At 35.2% G+C, this 17,076-nt stretch overlaps 3 protein-coding genes across 5 annotated transcripts; 1 reads left to right on the forward strand and 2 right to left on the reverse strand.

Moving 5' to 3' along the window:
- Window positions 1-1,697: 1,697 nt before the first annotated feature.
- LOC18050853 (GTP-binding protein ERG) lies at window positions 1,698-7,667 on the reverse strand. Its single transcript, XM_006448551.2, has 8 exons — window positions 7,108-7,667; window positions 6,334-6,423; window positions 5,713-5,858; window positions 3,491-3,649; window positions 3,317-3,383; window positions 3,012-3,119; window positions 2,739-2,878; window positions 1,698-2,181 (listed from the first exon to the last, which is right to left on the reverse strand). The coding sequence occupies exons 1-8, from the start codon at window positions 7,582-7,584 to the stop codon at window positions 2,094-2,096; spliced, it is 1,275 nt and encodes a 424-aa protein (XP_006448614.1). The 5' UTR covers window positions 7,585-7,667; the 3' UTR covers window positions 1,698-2,093.
- Window positions 7,668-10,288: 2,621 nt separating this feature from the next.
- On the reverse strand, window positions 10,289-14,590 carry LOC18050854 (protein SUPPRESSOR OF FRI 4). 2 transcript variants are annotated; one of them, XM_006448552.2, is made up of 7 exons: window positions 14,238-14,590; window positions 13,590-13,690; window positions 12,915-13,041; window positions 12,234-12,655; window positions 11,511-11,665; window positions 11,342-11,395; window positions 10,289-10,626 (listed from the first exon to the last, which is right to left on the reverse strand). In XM_006448552.2, the coding sequence occupies exons 1-7, from the start codon at window positions 14,429-14,431 to the stop codon at window positions 10,555-10,557; spliced, it is 1,125 nt and encodes a 374-aa protein (XP_006448615.1). In that variant the 5' UTR covers window positions 14,432-14,590; the 3' UTR covers window positions 10,289-10,554. The 2 variants fall into 2 exon arrangements, with proteins under 2 accessions (XP_006448615.1, XP_006448616.1); XM_006448553.2 differs by having other exon boundaries at window positions 10,289-11,395.
- An 85-nt stretch (window positions 14,591-14,675) lies between these two features.
- Window positions 14,676-16,410, forward strand: LOC18050855 (phosphatidylinositol N-acetylglucosaminyltransferase subunit C). 2 transcript variants are annotated; one of them, XM_024190294.1, is made up of 2 exons: window positions 14,676-14,906; window positions 15,332-16,410. In XM_024190294.1, exon 2 carries the CDS (start codon window positions 15,343-15,345, stop codon window positions 16,243-16,245), a length of 903 nt encoding a protein of 300 aa, XP_024046062.1. In that variant the 5' UTR covers window positions 14,676-14,906; window positions 15,332-15,342; the 3' UTR covers window positions 16,246-16,410. The 2 variants fall into 2 exon arrangements, with proteins under 2 accessions (XP_024046062.1, XP_006448617.1); XM_006448554.2 differs by having other exon boundaries at window positions 15,336-16,410.
- Window positions 16,411-17,076: the final 666 nt, after the last annotated feature.

Below are 17,076 nucleotides of genomic sequence, written 5' to 3' on the forward strand. Positions count from 1 at the left end.
ATTAACATCCTCTCACAAACAGTAAGATCCTCTCAAACTCAGAATTCACCTGAATGTTTAAAGATTCCACGTCATATGTAGATAGTTAAAGTTTATGCTTGTTTATCCACTGTAATTCCTCTTACATCTAATCTTCATTGGCGAAGGTTAGTAGTAGTAGTAATGACTTCGCAATGAAATCAACAAAATGGAATGACTCAAGTTTCAATTCATTCCCTACTTTTGGGCAACTAATTAATGGATTTGCAAAGTGGGCACTGAAATTGAAAACAATGAAATCTTCAATGTACTTTCTCCCCGTGTGTACAGTAGTGTACATTTAAAGACTTGGCTTTATCATCAACAGATGCACTGGTGCTAACTCATTATCTAGCGAAGACATTTGTTAGTATTTTCATAAAAAAAAAGGATACATTTATACATTTTAAAAAAGAAAATGCTAAATGTCGAGAGAGTTGGTTGAGAGAAACGGCAGCATATGCTGCAATTTTGCTTCCCTCACTCTTTTCGGTTTAGTAATTGAAATATTAAAAATATATATTAAAAAATAATTAATTTAAAAAAAAAAGAGAGAAAATCCAAAAAGCAGCACTCCTCTCAGCTTATCCTCACCCGCCCGTCAATCCTCATCCACCCACTATCCTCTGTCACGGCAAAGCAACATTCTTTCACACTTCTCCTTTGTCACTGCAAACCGGCACTCTTGAACGGCTCTGTCCGCAAACAAACCCCCAATTCCACCATCCACCACCTCGTCAACACCACGACCGCTATTTGGTTCCTCGTCAACATTAAGTGAGCTAAATCGCGTTTGTGTGTTTGAACTACTTCTGTTTCTTTTACTTTGCTTACATTTTCTCGGCTACCAAACCTAAGATTAGTTTTCTATCATGGTCCTTATGGATTCTAAAATTAAGAAAGTCATCTTGATTAGTCAAATTTTTATGTTTTTTTTTTTTTCCCTCTGAACTTTTTAAATTTATTTTCTGTCATTTTCTCGAGAATCAAACAGGATAAGTCTTTTGATGATCATTATGTGCTAAATTGATGAGATTTGTTAAATTAATGTCATAAGCAATGCAAGATATGATAAACTTCTTTGATTTTGTAATGCTATAATGTTGCAGTTAAGTTGAGGGGAGTACTGTTTTTTGGATTTCCTTTTACTTTTTATTATTTTTAAATATTTTTTTTAATTACTAAACCGAAGAGAAAGAGAGGGAAGCAAAGCTTTCTCTGAGCTCTCTAGACATAAAACAACACTCATTTCAAAACACGTACTTTACAAAATATGTACACATGTCCACACACACAAAAATAATAAGGCAATGACTCCAAGCCACACATGCAAAATGATAAATAATAAAAAATATGTTATAACTTTAATCGTGTGGTTATGAAGACGTACTCTATCTTAAAACAATTCCAATGTAAATAAACACAAATAATAATAACATATTGCGCAATTCTACCGTACAAGAAATTCTAAATCTTAGCGATCCTAGTTGCACAAAAATGTTGTCTTATAGCTACGACCTACACTGGGTTAGTTAAAATGTAAACTCTCCGAGGAAAAATATAAAGCAAATTCAGATCCTTTTCCATCCTTTATTTTATTTTTATTATTATTATTTTGGGCACGTGTACAGAAGGAGAAACTAAATAGTAGCTATTTGTCCTTAAATTATTTGGTAACCCAATGAAAGTAATTTTTCAATGAATAACATAATGTAGTCATTGTACAATGGTACACAAGTACAAAATTTATAAATACCAGAATGAATTCAGGTTAAAAAAGCTAGGCAAATTAATCTTAACGAGATGCTGCAAGATAAACATAATACAAGAAAAGATAATGCAGATTTTTTCCCCCCTAAAATAAGGGGCTCTTGGGGCATTTGTGTTACAACGCCTAGGTGTCCAATTTGAACTCCTGAATTAAAGCTCAACTCTAAAAACCCTTTGCAAGGGAAAGAAACCAGATGTTTACCGTAGAAGTGCAACTGATAGGCCTTCTTCATATATACACAATCAGATGGTACAGTGCGAGATGAAGCACTTCTCAAAAATTGATTCATTTGTTGAGCCAACACTTAAGTCTTTAGTCTAACCTGGAGGATTAGATGCACATCCCTTTTAAAGATGGACCTTAGCTCTTCATTAGCTTCAACGCCAATCCTCCTGTTTAAGAAAAAGAATACTTCTTTGTGTAAGATATCATGAATAATCATAATTATAATAATATTATTAATAAATAAATAAAATAGATGATCTTTTGCCTTAAAGAGAGTAGCAATGTTCATCAATAAAATCCTTGTGCTGTACATAAAGAGAGTAGCAATGTTCATCAATAAAATCCTTGTGCTGTACACCTAGATTGAAGCTTGAGAAGATTTTATCATATTAGTGAAAGAACATCTGGATAATTTTGCTGCTGAACTAATGGTCTAATTTTGTTGTTGAGGCATTATACAGAACAATGACTTAAGTCCAATTACAATAATGTTAGTTGCATTCAGGTTCAGCATGGGATAGAACAGATCGCACATATGAATATATTAAAGTCAGAATACCAGCAAAAACTACAGAAATGAGGACTCATGACAGATACTATTACAATGCTGTAATAGTATTGCATATTTTTTGCATTGAGATAATAAATAGAAACTCCGTTGCTAAATAATTACAGCAATGGTTACCACAAATAGATATGTAATCCTGGAGATTGGGCAAATTACCCTATTTTAGAGCCATTCTTCCCCACGAGAATCTTTCGCTGGCTTAGCTTGTTGGTAATCAAGTGTTGTTCAATCCTAAGGGAGCCATCTCGTAAATCCTTCCAGTCTATCAACCGATGTTCAATACTATAAGGAATTTCCTGAAAGGAGAAAATTTCTCATTTAATAAGTTCAGAGACACCCATGTCCAGCCCTCTCCCTCTCTTTCAGAATAATATTTCCAGATAGGAGTTCCACAACCTTATACAACATAAAGAGAACAATCTGCTGTACCTGATGTACATGGTCCAGTAACCTCTCCCGGACGACTTCCAATGAAATGTTCTTCATAACTTCTTCACTCATGGTTAATGGATCTTCAGACCAAGGTCTTTGAACTGCCTAAGCATAAAAAGCCATCAAATAGCCAGAGTCAGGATGATGATTTAGAAGAGCAGACATTTGTTACTTAAGGTTAGAAACTAGTCAAAGACCTAGAAAAATTTAAAAGAAACTGCATTAACATCATATACCAGAACACCACATAAAAACACACACACACATATCATCAAGATGAAGTGAAGATGATGAAGACATGCCTGCTCCATCAAATATTGAGTAAGATCTTTTAGTCCAGCACCCTTCAGTCCCGATGTCATAAAAATCCTGGAAAATAAATGAAATAAACAAAGAAAAAGAAGCTATGTTAAGCATCGTTGCTCAGCAAACAAAATGGGAAATAGAACTTATTATGACTAACTAGAAAACCCTACCTTTCGTACCCAGGAAGATGTTTAAACTGCTCAGCAACTTTTAGCAAGTCTTTTTTCTTTGTAACTAAATCAACTTTATTCATACATAAAACTCGCTTCTGCTTTGGAGGAGCTTGTTTGCCCATACGTTCAATCAATCTTATAACCCTTGAATCAGGACTAACCGGATGAAAAAAGATCACATTGTCAGTGAAGAGTATAAAAGAAGAGCATAAATGTTTCACAACTACTAAAGCAAGAAGTAAAATGGCATTACTCAAAACAAGAAGTTGAACCAAAAATTATGTATTGTCTGTCATGACCCAACCCAGACCTTACTAGATATTGTCCGCTTTGGGCCTTAACAAGGCCCGCACGGGTTTGTTTTTGGGGCGCCCATACACCCTAAAACGCGTCTTGCCAATTAAGGTGTGGATCACCCCTTATAAACCTAGCATCTTTCCCGTGCTTAGCCGATGTGAGATTTGCTTAGGGTGTTACATACACCCCCCCTTATGGACTCAGCGTCCTCGCTGAGGTTTGCCCCACCATCGCTCAAGAGGATACGCGGAGCTGCTCTGATACCATAATGTCATGACCCAACTCAGACCTAGCAAGAAATTGTCCGCTTTGGGCCTTAACAAGGCCCGCACAGGTTTGTTTCTGGGGCGCCCATACACCCTAAAACGCGTCTTGCTAATTAAGGTGTGGATCACCCCTTATAAACCTAACATCTCTCCCGTGCTTTGCCGATGTGGGATTTGCGTAGGGTGTTACATTGTCCTTAAGCACACAAAGCATATTAGTGTCTCAGAAAAAATAAGCAGACAAATAGAACCTTCAAACATATGAAGTGCGGTTCAGAAATTTGATTAAATAATTGCAACTCAAAGATGGAGATAGCTCACTCCTGCTCCAAATAGAGCGTCCTGAAGGGATTTATGCAACGTCTATACCCATCTAGACATTTGATTAAAATACTTGATTAATCCTTTGATCATAAGTGATATCATGGAATCTTGATTAATCCTTAGATGATAGGAGAAACCATGGAATATTACAACAAAAGTATACAATTGATTACCACTAGGCATGTTATTTTCATTAAAATGAAAAATCCTGACATTGACAGTATGTATTTGCTGATCACTCACAGGCAGCAGCAACAAGACATGACTATGTATGATTATCTGTTCCACAAATTAATGTGGATCGCATTACATATTCATCAATAGTATAGATCATGATACATACATACTTATCCATCTACCTTGATGAATGGGAATAGATATTCCAATTATGAGGATTTATGCCAGGAAAGTGCAACTCTTGAAAGATTTAAAGCTCAAGAAAATTAAAAATCCAGAATCACACAAGACAGGAATTTCCTGAAGATAAGGAGGACAGAGAAAGAGAGACTATTATCAGAAGAGAAAAAGAAAAAAGAGTCCCCTGGGGGGGGTTGGATAGGAAACATTGATCTTTAAACATCTTTTGCCAAATAACTTCCATATCGAAAGAAACTCTAGGGAGACACAGGCACATTGACAACTATCAACTATGTGTTGTGGGTTCCAGAAGATTGGAGCAATGGGGCAAAATAAACAAAAATTACTCCACGTAGTGACAATGGGACAATAAGCCTAGTGACACAGTCAAAGACTGAAAGTAATAATTATTTCATCTTTAACTTTGATCAAGAAAGAAGAGTAAAGAGTATATTGCCCTGAGTTGAGTTGACCAGAGTGAGAGTTATGTCATCAAACTCGATTTGGTGTGATTGCATAGAACACATGTCAAAAGATGCAACCTTCCTTCATAGAATAGAATGATATAGCCCTGAGTGAAGTTGACAGCTCAGAGTGCCATGTTAACTGGTCAAACAGAATATGACGTGGTAACAGGAAACAAATCTAAAAGAGAGCAACCTCTCTTGAAAGAATGAAATGACAAAAATAACAGGGAAAAGTCGTTAATTCTCTGTCAATAGAAAGTGGATTTCTATAAGAAATTGATTGAATGGCAGCTAAAAAAAATTCCAAATGGTCAAGGCTAAATTAAAGATAAAAGCTGGATTTGCATGCATGTAGTCAAGTTCCGTAGCCTTTGACCAGTAATTAAAACCTTCCATCATGAACTAAGTGCAAGAACCATTCATATAATATCTTGCTAAGTTTGCATCACAAAGAAAAGTTGACTTAGAAACTTAAATCTAATCAAAACACATTCAACAGATCACGAACCTGGTAAGATGTCTATGAACATCAAAAACAACCATGAGCACCTCAAATAGATTAACCGCACTCCATGCACTTTCCACACGAACCTTGACATCTTTGTGAGAGTACCCACTTTTGTTCAACATAAGTCCAGGGGTATCAAAGATGCACTGAATAGCAGATACATGCAATTAGGATAATCTAGTTTCCAGTCACCACTATTGCAAATACAAAATATCAAGAAAAGATTATTTTCTTTCATATTACCTCATTAAGAAGCAATATAAAATCACTTATCAGAATGTTTTAACTTAATTTTTAATATACTTCTGAGAGGGGAATGGTGAAGAGTTGTTTTGCATCATTTACAAGTGAAGATACTTATGAAATCTCGCAAAAGGAAAGCTAAAAATTTAAACAAGAAAAAAACTATTTTGATTCACCATAAAACAGCCATGCATTTGAGTAAGGTGACGCCTAATATAAATCAATACCACATCACATACTTGTGCTTCTGCATATTATAAACTATTTTAATCTTCACAAAGAGTTATGAAAAAATTGTTAGATGAAATTAATGAAACACAGGAAATAGTTAGAACTCTGAACTGAGAAGTATTAATAAAAAAAAAAAAAAAGACATACAATTTGAGTGTCCGCCTTTGTCATCACTCCTAATACTTCATGAGTAGTTGTATTTGTCTTCCGAGAAACAGCAGCAACCTTTGTCCCAACCTATAACAAATGAAATAGCCATATAACGTATCAGCACATAGTCATCAACTGAATTGTTAGTCATGAAAGGCCCCAAAAACATTATAATAACTAGTTCTTATAAAACATGATTATGAATGCTTAAACTAGAAGTATCTCTTACCCAACATAGAAACATCATAACTTTGGATCTGTTTTCTTGAACCGTTTTCAAATAAAACTTGTCAGACTAGACATGACAGAGTTTGAACTTTGTAAAGAAATAAAAAACCTCTATACCGGGATAATATAAAAATACAAAACAGAATCCTTTACTGTCACAACATTCTCCCTCTTGCCATCATCAGTTATTCATGAAAACTTAGTGAAAATATAATCCAGTTCACATCATTCGTACTAACATGCAAGTAAAAATATAATCTCCAGCAATCCGTTCCAAAATCTCATATATTTCATGAATCAACCAATTGAACACTTCTATACTAACTCCAAACTAAAAATCAAATAAAATTAACCCATCCATAACCACAAGATACAAATCTTCTTCTACAAGTTAGAGAACTTCTAGATATGGAGCTCAACCAATAATGGAGATTTGAAAAATTCCCAACAATCCATCATTCAAAAACCAACACAAAAAATCAAACATTCTTAAACCTACAATCCCAAATGAAAAATAAAAAATAAAAAAATCAGTAGACAAACCATGTAGTTAATGATGGAAGACTTTCCGGCATTAGGCGCGCCAATAATCCCAACAGCAACCGATTTCTGGTCCTCTTCCTTCACCTCTTCTTCCTCCTCCTCTTGTCTCTCCAAAGCAGCCTGAAGAAGCGCTTTTGCAAGAGCTCTATGCTTCCTCTCCTCCTCTTCCTCCTGAAAAATCCTCAACTTCCCTTTCTGGGCTTCTTCCCCAAAGACTATCCTATCAGTCCTCTCCCTGTACTTCTCATCCCAAGTAGGCTCTTGCTTTTTGGCGGCGTTATTATTCTGGGGATCATCAATCGTCGGAATTCTGAAATAGGAACTGTCAAAAACTGAATCACAGTCGTTTTCGGTTTCATTGTCTGTATGTTGTGGCTGCGCCGAGTAGAATCGATGAATGAATAAAGGGTTTAAACGGGGCTTGTTGGGTTTTTCTGCTAAGGGCGCGAGGGTTCTTAAAGCTCTCAAAGCTTTCATTTCAAGGATTAGGCACCCCACTGCAACGAGACGAGCATCTTATGCTTCTAAGTTTGGGTAAAAACAAAATAAAAAATAGGGCTCCTCTGTTATGCCTTCATTTTTTTACCGTATGAAGATTGTAAACAATATATATCGTTACATTTAATTAACGGTACATATTATTTTTATTAATGAAAAATTAATTATTTTAAAAATATTTTAACTGGTTAACAAACCAGTTAAAAAGGTGATTTTAAACTTAAAAAGAGAAAAAATAGAGATATGATAAAATACAATTTCTTTTTTTATCTCTCACATTCATATATATATATATATTTGTAATTGAATTTTTTAAAACTATCTCTATTTCCTAATGATTAGACAAAAGAGATTTGATAAGTTGTTTTTTACAAATATTATGGTAAGTTTTTCTTAACAAGTATTGCTTATTCCATAGCACTAACGGTACCAAAAAATCTAAATTATTTTTGTTATTTGAATTAATTTTATGGTGAATACTTGTGAATTTTACTTGTATTTTCAATTTAGGTATATTTTTTTAATAACATAACAGTCTCCTTCCAAATCAAGGAGATGTACAATGTTAACCTAGGAATTTTTTTTATTAACCATTTACTGGAATCGTAAGCTTGTCCTTCTAGTTCAACTTATTGTTAGTTTATCGCCTTGAGTATTTATGGCCATGGTTTCAGGTCTGTCCTCCGCTAATGAAAATCATTCTTTAACGTGCTTAAAGGCAATAGACGGCTTCGGGGCTCCTAAAGGGGTCACAGAGATTGCCAGCCATACGGAAAAAAGTCAAAAGGGGAGAGCAATCATGAGGCAAGGTACCCTTAAGGCAAGATACCGAATCTGAATGAGGTGTGGGGTTATGCATCTGACATTCATTGGGCTTCCCTCTTCTAGAGTGGGGCGATTTAATTGACTATGTGTTCCGTCGTCAGCAAGCGTGGCCTGAGTGAGCTGTTTTGAACTTGGGCTGAGAAGAAAAGAAAGCCTGATAGAGAAGTATTCCTTCGAACATGCTAGCCCCTGGATCCAGCTTTCCACTGGTTTTATGAGCAAAATTGTTTTGAGAAGGGAATTCAGCTGACTATGGATATCTTACAATTAAATTTTAAAAGTTGGTCCTTAAATTTTAAAAATTAAAGATGATCCTATTATGAAAATATAGTAGTTAAAATCTTCAATTTTGTTTATTGATATTTTATTTGTTTAGTTACATAACTTTGTACATATACTTGATGTTACATGATTGATCAAATATTAACACAAAAATGCAAATGGAAGGAAAATATGATGCAGAGCTCTAAAAAAGCATAAAAACAAATGGAGAGGGTGAAGCAAACTTTCAAAATTGCAACCCTGAGAAGGAATTGACAAAGCTTAATGAAAAAATTAATTGAAAAATATTTAATCTCGCCGCTATCAAGTACGAAGTTAGTGAACTAAAGAGGAACAATTTAGATACTTATGCATTGGTGCAAAAAATGTATAGCGTAGTTGAAACACTTAAAACATAATATAACTCATGCAATCACACCCACAAATAAAGATGTTCAAAATAGCAAAAATAAATCAAGTGGTCAAAATTTCATGGAAAATAGAGATGAGTTTAGGGTGAAGATAGTAGAGATTAAGGAGAAGATTGAAGATGCATGTGATGAAAATTTGTCATTAAGAAACTTATTCACATATAGAAAACTGAAACTGAACCATATTTTTCACAATGTTATTAAAAAAGATGTCATAATAAACTATTATTCTACATTTTAAAACAAAATTATTTGTACTAGCACATTCGTTAAACAAAAAAAAAAAAAATTAAAATTCATGTTCATTTATAATGATTCCGAAGCTAAATCCTGTGCACCTTGAATCCAAACTTTCCACTTGGGAGAACTCAAAATCTACCAGCAGCTGCCGTTGCTTCACCTTGGAATTTCTGATTACAGCCCCAAGCCAGTCAGCTTCCTTTGTGAGCTATTTGCTGAATCAATAATGCTTAAAACCAAGTTTTAGCTTTGGCCTCTGTTCTTGGAGCCTCATTAGACTCATCTGCATTGCAAAGATTTTCTAAGGATCCAAACCTGAGAAAGTCATTTTGCACTCAACTAAGGCATGACAAGTGTGTTTCTTTCCATTTGCCCATCTTTAACCCATAAATATTGTAAGCACCTTTTTGGCCGTGAAGTTTGCAGCTGTTGGAAGCAGATTAATAAAATATAATCATTTTTGCAAGCAAGTATGGGAGTATGGGAGCGACAAGGGCTAATTTTGTCACAAGGAAATCACAAAGGAAAGAAAAAGAATAAACTAACAAAAGAAGCATACATCTGAGGAAGGGGAGGAAACCAAACCAGAGAGAAAGGCACCGAGTTGTTCGTTTTCCTTCTTGATATCTTGTAAATCAGAGTGAACGAGCGCGAACCAACAAACATTTTCTTGGGCTTTTATTATCTTAATGACAAAATAATCAAGTGATTCAACTTCATTCAAAATTTAAAAGCAGAAAAAAAACATATATATTTAAAAAACCTCCATGGCCACCCACTGCTTGAAATGCATGTTTGACTTTATTCATTAATTTGTGCTATACTATTCTAAAACATTGTGCAAAAAGATCCATAATCAGTACATAGAAATCCATAACTATTAGGACTTGGGAGATATATTTTAACTCGGGAGAAAGGGGAGAAAATTTAAAATGGAAATTCAATGTGATAAATGTGTAATGAGAACCAAAATTATATTCCAATAGGTTTACAATGTGACCAGAAATAGATATTCTTCTTTTTTTTTAAAAAAAGGAAAAATAAAAAAGTCAAATAAAATTTCAGATTTCACTGCTTCAGCTGCTTGTAACTTACTTTCTTGCAAAGAATACAACACCATATCTAAATAGCTCTTTTCTAAAGACCCTAAAAAAATGGTTCCAACAGGTTCATTGTCTGATGCCCAGTCGGCCTAAAATGCCATTCGACCTGCAAGCCTGCTTTCCGATATCCTTCTGTCAATGGCAGCATCAATTGAGCTCATCTGAAACAGAAACACAAACAAAACGATAAGAGAAGAACTGAGGATACTATCATTTTGAGAAACCACATATGTTACAGCTTGGTCCTATACAAGTGATGCCAAACATTGCAGAAGAAGCTGACCTGGGCCAAGTCTGAATTCACTGTTCGATCATTAAAATAAATTGTAACGATGGGAATGAAAAATTTTTGGGGTATGACCTTGTTCCACTCAAACCCAAAACACTTGAGAATCAAGCATAGGGTGAATGAATAACAACAAAATTAAGCCAAATTTTAGGAGGACAAGTACATACACTTTGTTCTTTTAACTGGGTACAATATTAGTTTGAAGAATCCTGTACTTGTTTCCAGTAAGCTTATCAAAAGTGTAATTACTAGAAAAATGCAAATACCTACTTGATTCTTTTGACGCCCACAACAGTTGGAGGCAGTGCGTGCAAACCGGAGAATAGCAGTTTAAGATAAACAATATTGCCATCATCCAATAGTTGGAGCAAAATGATAATTAAAAGAAAGCTAGCATGTTCGTCAACATTTTTTGCCCCTCATTTCGTGAAGATTAAAAAAAAAAATTGGAACTCATAGAGAAAATACCTCTCTAAATAGGTAACAAAGCGTAAACAACTTATCTGAAAACACGAAACATAAGGCCTATCCATCTGGTTAGAAAATACAAACCAACTCCATATTTTAAAGAGGTAGTTATAACTTACCTGGCTAGTTTCATCATGCACCTGATACTTCACCGAGGACATTCTTCTCTCCTCCTGCATATTTTTCAAATCACAACCACAATTAACAAGTCTGCAGTAATATTTGAGATAACCACCTTTTTACTTTGCATTTAAGAATATTAACCATGGTTTATCAAAAATAACTAACCATGGACATTGCTTCATCCTCCCAAACTAAATAGACCTCATTAACAGCTGGCTGGGTTGCAGGAGCTTTATTTGCAATTACAGGGGGTGGTCCGATAGAAGGACCACCAGTATTTGGACCAGAAGCATAAGAATGAGAATTGGATAATGTCCCACCTGCAAATATGATATAATTTCATAAATCAGAAAAATCAACTTAGACACCATGTTTTAGGGATGGGAAATAAAAGTTGACCTATTCAAAAACTTCTTGAATTTCAAGGATAACATAAATTAAACTTGTAGATATCCAATGAGCAATCGTACAATGACAATATTAGTCTTAGTACCAATCAAGCTAAACAGATAAGGAATTAGATGTACAATTATATAAAGATATCACTCTCAAATGCTAGGTGATACAAAACCTATTCCTTTTAACCATAACTAGAGGAAGTTTAAACATGCATTTGAACTGCATTCAGTGTGTATGCACACAATAGAGAATGCAAGGAGTCTGAGAGAAAAAGAGAGACAAAAAACTACCAACTACACAGTACATAACCCACCTTAGCTAACTACAAAGAATATAAAATTAAATATCCATCTAATTATCAATAGAGTGAAGAATATAAAGCAGTCTAATCATATGAAAAATTGAAAAAAAAAAATGAGACACCCTTCTCAATCAAACATAACATTGTGAAAAGAAAATTTTTCATTATTAGTGAAAGAATAATCAAACCTTGCATGCTTGGGACATGGTAGCTGTTGGTCACAGATGTGTTAGCACTTGAATGGGCATCAACTGAACCCTTAATTTCTGCTGAAGAGCTCAGTGCAATACTTGTTGAGGGAATAGGAGCCGAAAATAGGGAACTTTGACTAGTCGTATTGTTATTCACCACAGGAAACAAGGGTTGGGATACGGTAACAGGAGGTGTAGACGAGGGCATTCCAGGAGGAACTACTGGAGAAGGTTGGAGTGCAGGTGACGTAGACGATGCCAGAGGGGGCCTCACATTTTGCACAGGAAATAAAGGCTGTTGAGCATAACCCACAGCAGCGGGTGGGGGAATTGAAACTGCTGCATGCTGTGGGTACCAGGGTTGAGGACGAGGAGGCACTGGCCAACCAGCAGGAGGCACGGGAACTGCAGAACTATAACTGTGGCCCAAAAACAATCAGTAAAAAACTTCAATAAACATATAACCTCATGGCATGAAAATGTTACCATATCATAATGATTAATAAAATGAAAAAGAACTTATAAAGAAAGGGATGGTAATGATTTGGGATTATGGCAAGGAAAGAGAGAGTTAAAAAGTGGGCATACAGAATTATACTTTATGGCTCCTTTTACGAGAGGTATGTATAGAAGAAGAAGAAGAAGAAGAAGAAGAAGGAGAATCAATAGGAAACCTACATTGGCTGCATCATGCCTAAAGTTGATTGAGGAGGATAGCTGACACCCAATTGTCCTGGGACCACCCCACCTACCAGCTGTGGGAAAGAAGTATCCACTTTGGCCATTTTAGATGGAACTTCTTCTTCTGCAATAATATTAACATTTGTTAAGAGTGAAGCTCTATTTGCTCAATAGCTGCAGATGTGCAAAATCTTCAAATTTTCTTAAGACAGAATTAGTACCGAGTCCAAAAACCACCAAGACACTTAGAACATTAGAAAGTACTTATCTATCACTTTCACGAGCATTGAATCAACAATTAAGATATAAACATAACAAGTACTCCCTAACTTAGTTTGTTCAGTTTCTAGCTTGAAAAAAAGTTTGAATATGAATAGTAAGACCAGGGAGATTGAAGCAAACTATACAAAAAGAAGTTCAACTACTGAAAAATAAGCTGTCTTGTGTACATGTGAGCAGGAGAGCAAAAAAACTCCAGCAAAGCATAAGCCAATTGTTCACAAGAAAAACCAAACACCATAGAGAAATCCAGCAGCCAACTGTTCGTAACTAATCTATTTATTGGTTGCTCTTTAGCTTCTAATTCAATCAAAACTAATTACAACAAACAAACTGGTGCAAAAACAATCCATAAATTAGGTGGATAAGTGACGCATTTGCAAAGCACCTCACCTTCTTCTCCATAATGAGCAGCTAAGACATCAGGTGGTATTCCTTGCATTCCATAAATTTCAATGTCAGTCGATTCTCGACCTGGTTTTGCATTAGGTACTCTGGCAAAAGAAGTATAATTTCAAAGACAGTAGGTATGAAAACAGAAAATTGAGACTGAATGAGTATACCATGTCAAAAAGGAAGTATACTATTATTCTGTTCATCATACACAGTAACAAAGAATTCAATAACTCAAAATCAACAAATTCACATCAGTAAATAACTTGAACTGTGCTGCCTTACATGAAAATTATAAGCATTTTCAATATACATACCCAACGATACTTTCATACCCGGTTGTTCCCAGATTAACATGCAATTATTATGCAGTTGCAGTAGCTTGCCTTCAGCTTAATTAATCAAATAATAACTCCTAGATGTTCAGGATCTACGAAAATGTAGCTATCGTATTAAAAAATCCCAATGCAAAATTGCTTTCTTTTTGCTTCCTATTAAAAAAAAAAATTGCTTTTCTTTTTGCCATATCACTCACTTGTTAAATATCTGAATTCAGCAAATAGACCAATTATGAAAAGTTTACCAAGAACCAAATTTTGATTCGTATCATCCAAAATTAATCAAATAAAAAAAAAGAAAGATTATTACTTGGTGACATTCTCTTTGTGAACCTGAAGGACGTGAATGGCCATGCCGCCGGCGGTGGAGAGCTTCTTGTGGCACACGTGGCACTTGAAGTGCTTAGCTTTCTGATGTTGTACTAAAATCTTTTCGTCATCGAATTCCCTGTCGCAGTAATAGCACCAAACCTTCGACGATACTCTCTTCTTCTTCTTTCCCATCTTTGCCCTTCCCTGTTTCTCTCTATTTGCCTTTAAAAAAAAAATTATCAAAATCACTCTCGTTCTCGCTCGATTGATTTATTAGGGTTTCCTACTGTTTCTCCCCTCTCTCGTTCTCTGCTCGGTTTCTCTGATCTGAGGTTTTGTTATTTATTTATGCAAGAAGGGAGGAATGACGTGTATTTTATAGCGTCTCAAAGTGCCGCTTACCACGTAGGATCTTAGTGGGGGCCACCGAAGAAAAGCTTATGTAAGAAAAATTACTTTTATTAGCAATTATCATAACGAAAGAAATATTGGCGCAAACAAAGATTTCTCTTTTAATCAGGAAATCATAAATTCACAACCAGCAAAAAGGAAAGAAACTGAGCGAGCAAGAGAGAGAGAGAGACAGACGCAGCGGACGAGAAAAGAGAGAGACAATGGAGAGATCAAAAAAGAGATAAAGGCTCAACGATTCTTCACCGGAAAATTGGTCAGTAATTCAATGCAAGCAAATTTCACTCCTATTTCTACTGGATTTATTTTGAAATTCATTTTTTTTGGCCGATTTTGTTATTCTTGGCCTCTGCTGTCTTTAATTGTGAATTTGCATAGGAGTACTTTTTTTTTCTCTTTTTTTCACCCAAAATTCAGTTTTAGCTTCTAGGTTCTTAGGGTTTATGCCATGTGATGATATACATGATCTGTTAATTCTTACATTTGAAGAATTTCAGATGGCTTATTATGCATTTGGTGATTGCTCTCGTTACCAAATGTGTAGATCTTGTTATAGGAACGAAAAATTTATGTGTTTGTTCAGTTTTCTTAATGAGTAACTATTGCTGGTTTAGTTGGACAGGTTTCTTTTAATTTTGCGTGAATCCTTGTACTTGCTAACAGTTTGAAGTAAATTTGAAGATAGGTTGGAAATGGAAGACAACAGCTCTTCTCCGAATCCACCAAGATGGAGGAAAGTGGCATACGGAGGGATGCAACCTGGCTTTGAGGACAACCATACCGATGAATCTTTTCTTGAGCAAATGGTCATGAATGCCAGTGTTGTTAAAAGGGACATTTTGAAGGTGATGCAAGACTCAGTTTCGATCTCACAATATCTATGCATTGTTGCTCTTGTTGTATTAGTTTGGGCCTACACTCTTAGATCTAGTCTCGATGAAAATTCCCTCTTGCTTCTAGATGTTAGTCTCCTTGGAACAGGTTTCCTGATTCTAGTTCTTACTGAAGGAATGCTTTCTCTTAACCTTTTATTCCATTATATCCTGAATATCTCTTTTTTTATAACTGGGCTTTATGTTTTAGCTCCTATCTACCAAACACTCACGAGATCCATTAGCTCAGACTCCATCTGGGCATTAACCATTTCACTTCTTGTCCTCCACCTCTTCCTGCATGACTACTCAGGATCCACTATAAAAGCTCCAGGGGCTCTACAAAATCCGACCTTAACTAGCTGTATCTCTTTGAATGCTTCTGTTGTAGCATCTGTTTTCATTGCTTCCCGTCTTCCATCAAGGCTTCATGTCTTTGCTATTATGCTTTTCTCCTTGCTAGTCTTCCTTTTTGCTCCGCTAGTCACTTACTGTGTAAAGAAATACTCCTTTCGTTTGCACCTTTTATTCTCTGTGGCCTTAATGATTGTGACCCTGGCATTTGTTCATATGTTGCATCAGTTACTTTTTGTGTTGTTTTTAGGCTTGTTGGTTTTTGTGAACGTGGTGTGTCCTTACTGGCTTATACGAATTCAAGAATACAAATTTGAGATTAATGGTCCTTGGGATGAGGCCAAACTCTGTTTTGATATAACAGATTGAGCATATTTGTGCCTCTCTTTATCTGTTTAATGACAATTTTAAGATTAATGAGTTCAGTTTTGTAACCATGGATTCATGATGAAGTTGTTGGCTGATATTTGCCGTATGTACTAACAGTTACAGACCTAACTTTAGGTAAATATTATATTTGCTAAACTTTCATTAGATTTTCCAAGTTTTTACTTCACTAAGTTACTTGCTAATTTTCAAGCCACTTCCAGATATTTCTTCCAAGTGGATCTTCCCGGAGTAATATGCAATTCCATTTGTATCAAACACTTCTCCAACGTTACTGTTTGTTGAATCTCTATGTTAACTGTTGTCAGCCAATGTTCTTTCAAGTTTCAAACTGTGATGTGAGTATATAGTGAAACATTTATTTATTGAATATTTCATTGACCACAAAAAGAAACAAATGATATTTTAAGTTGCATTCAGAATTTGGTTATCTAATAATTCTCCAAGGATCAATCAGAAATATACATTACAAAAATGATGGGCAAGCTTGATTATGGCAGCATTCGGACGATAATCTTATATAATTCATGTAGTGAGAACCTCGGAGAAGAAGTACTATTCAATTTATTGGCTTTTTATATTCGTAATGAAAAATCATTTCCCAACCTTGATAACCAAAAGTGGAACCTCAAATTGTCTAACCATTGCTAATGCAATTGTAATAGATTTGATCACCCAAATAAGCCATCATAACTGAAGGTTCAAGACCAATCTTATATCACCATTTTTCACACAAGATTGAAGAGAACTAAGAACTTACTATTGGCTCATCAACACAATTAATTCAAAAAAATTGTTCCAGATTTTAAAAAA

This window comes from Citrus clementina, unplaced genomic scaffold (genome assembly GCF_000493195.1).
Source record: "Citrus clementina cultivar Clemenules unplaced genomic scaffold, Citrus_clementina_v1.0 scaffold_2, whole genome shotgun sequence".
Classification (NCBI taxonomy): Eukaryota; Viridiplantae; Streptophyta; class Magnoliopsida; order Sapindales; family Rutaceae; genus Citrus; species Citrus x clementina.

What these genes read in the sequence shown, in the direction of transcription:
- LOC18050853 (XM_006448551.2), bottom strand. Translation starts at nt 7,584, where the DNA reads ATGAAAGCTTTGAGAGCTTTAAGAACCCTCGCGCCCTTAGCAGAAAAA. An exon ending in CTTCCATCATTAACTACATG is followed by an intron (nt 6,424 to 7,107) that starts GTTTGTCTACTG and finishes CATTTGTTATAG; the next exon opens with GTTGGGACAAAGGTTGCTGC. An exon ending in TACTGGACCATGTACATCAG is followed by an intron (nt 2,879 to 3,011) that starts GTACAGCAGATT and finishes TTCTCCTTTCAG; the next exon opens with GAAATTCCTTATAGTATTGA.
- LOC18050854 (XM_006448553.2), bottom strand. Translation starts at nt 14,431, where the DNA reads ATGGGAAAGAAGAAGAAGAGAGTATCGTCGAAGGTTTGGTGCTATTAC. An exon ending in TGCTCATTATGGAGAAGAAG is followed by an intron (nt 13,042 to 13,589) that starts GTGAGGTGCTTT and finishes ATATTATTGCAG; the next exon opens with AAGAAGAAGTTCCATCTAAA. An exon ending in TTAGGCATGATGCAGCCAAT is followed by an intron (nt 12,656 to 12,914) that starts GTAGGTTTCCTA and finishes TTTGGGCCACAG; the next exon opens with TTATAGTTCTGCAGTTCCCG.
- LOC18050855 (XM_024190294.1), top strand. Translation starts at nt 15,343, where the DNA reads ATGGAAGACAACAGCTCTTCTCCGAATCCACCAAGATGGAGGAAAGTG.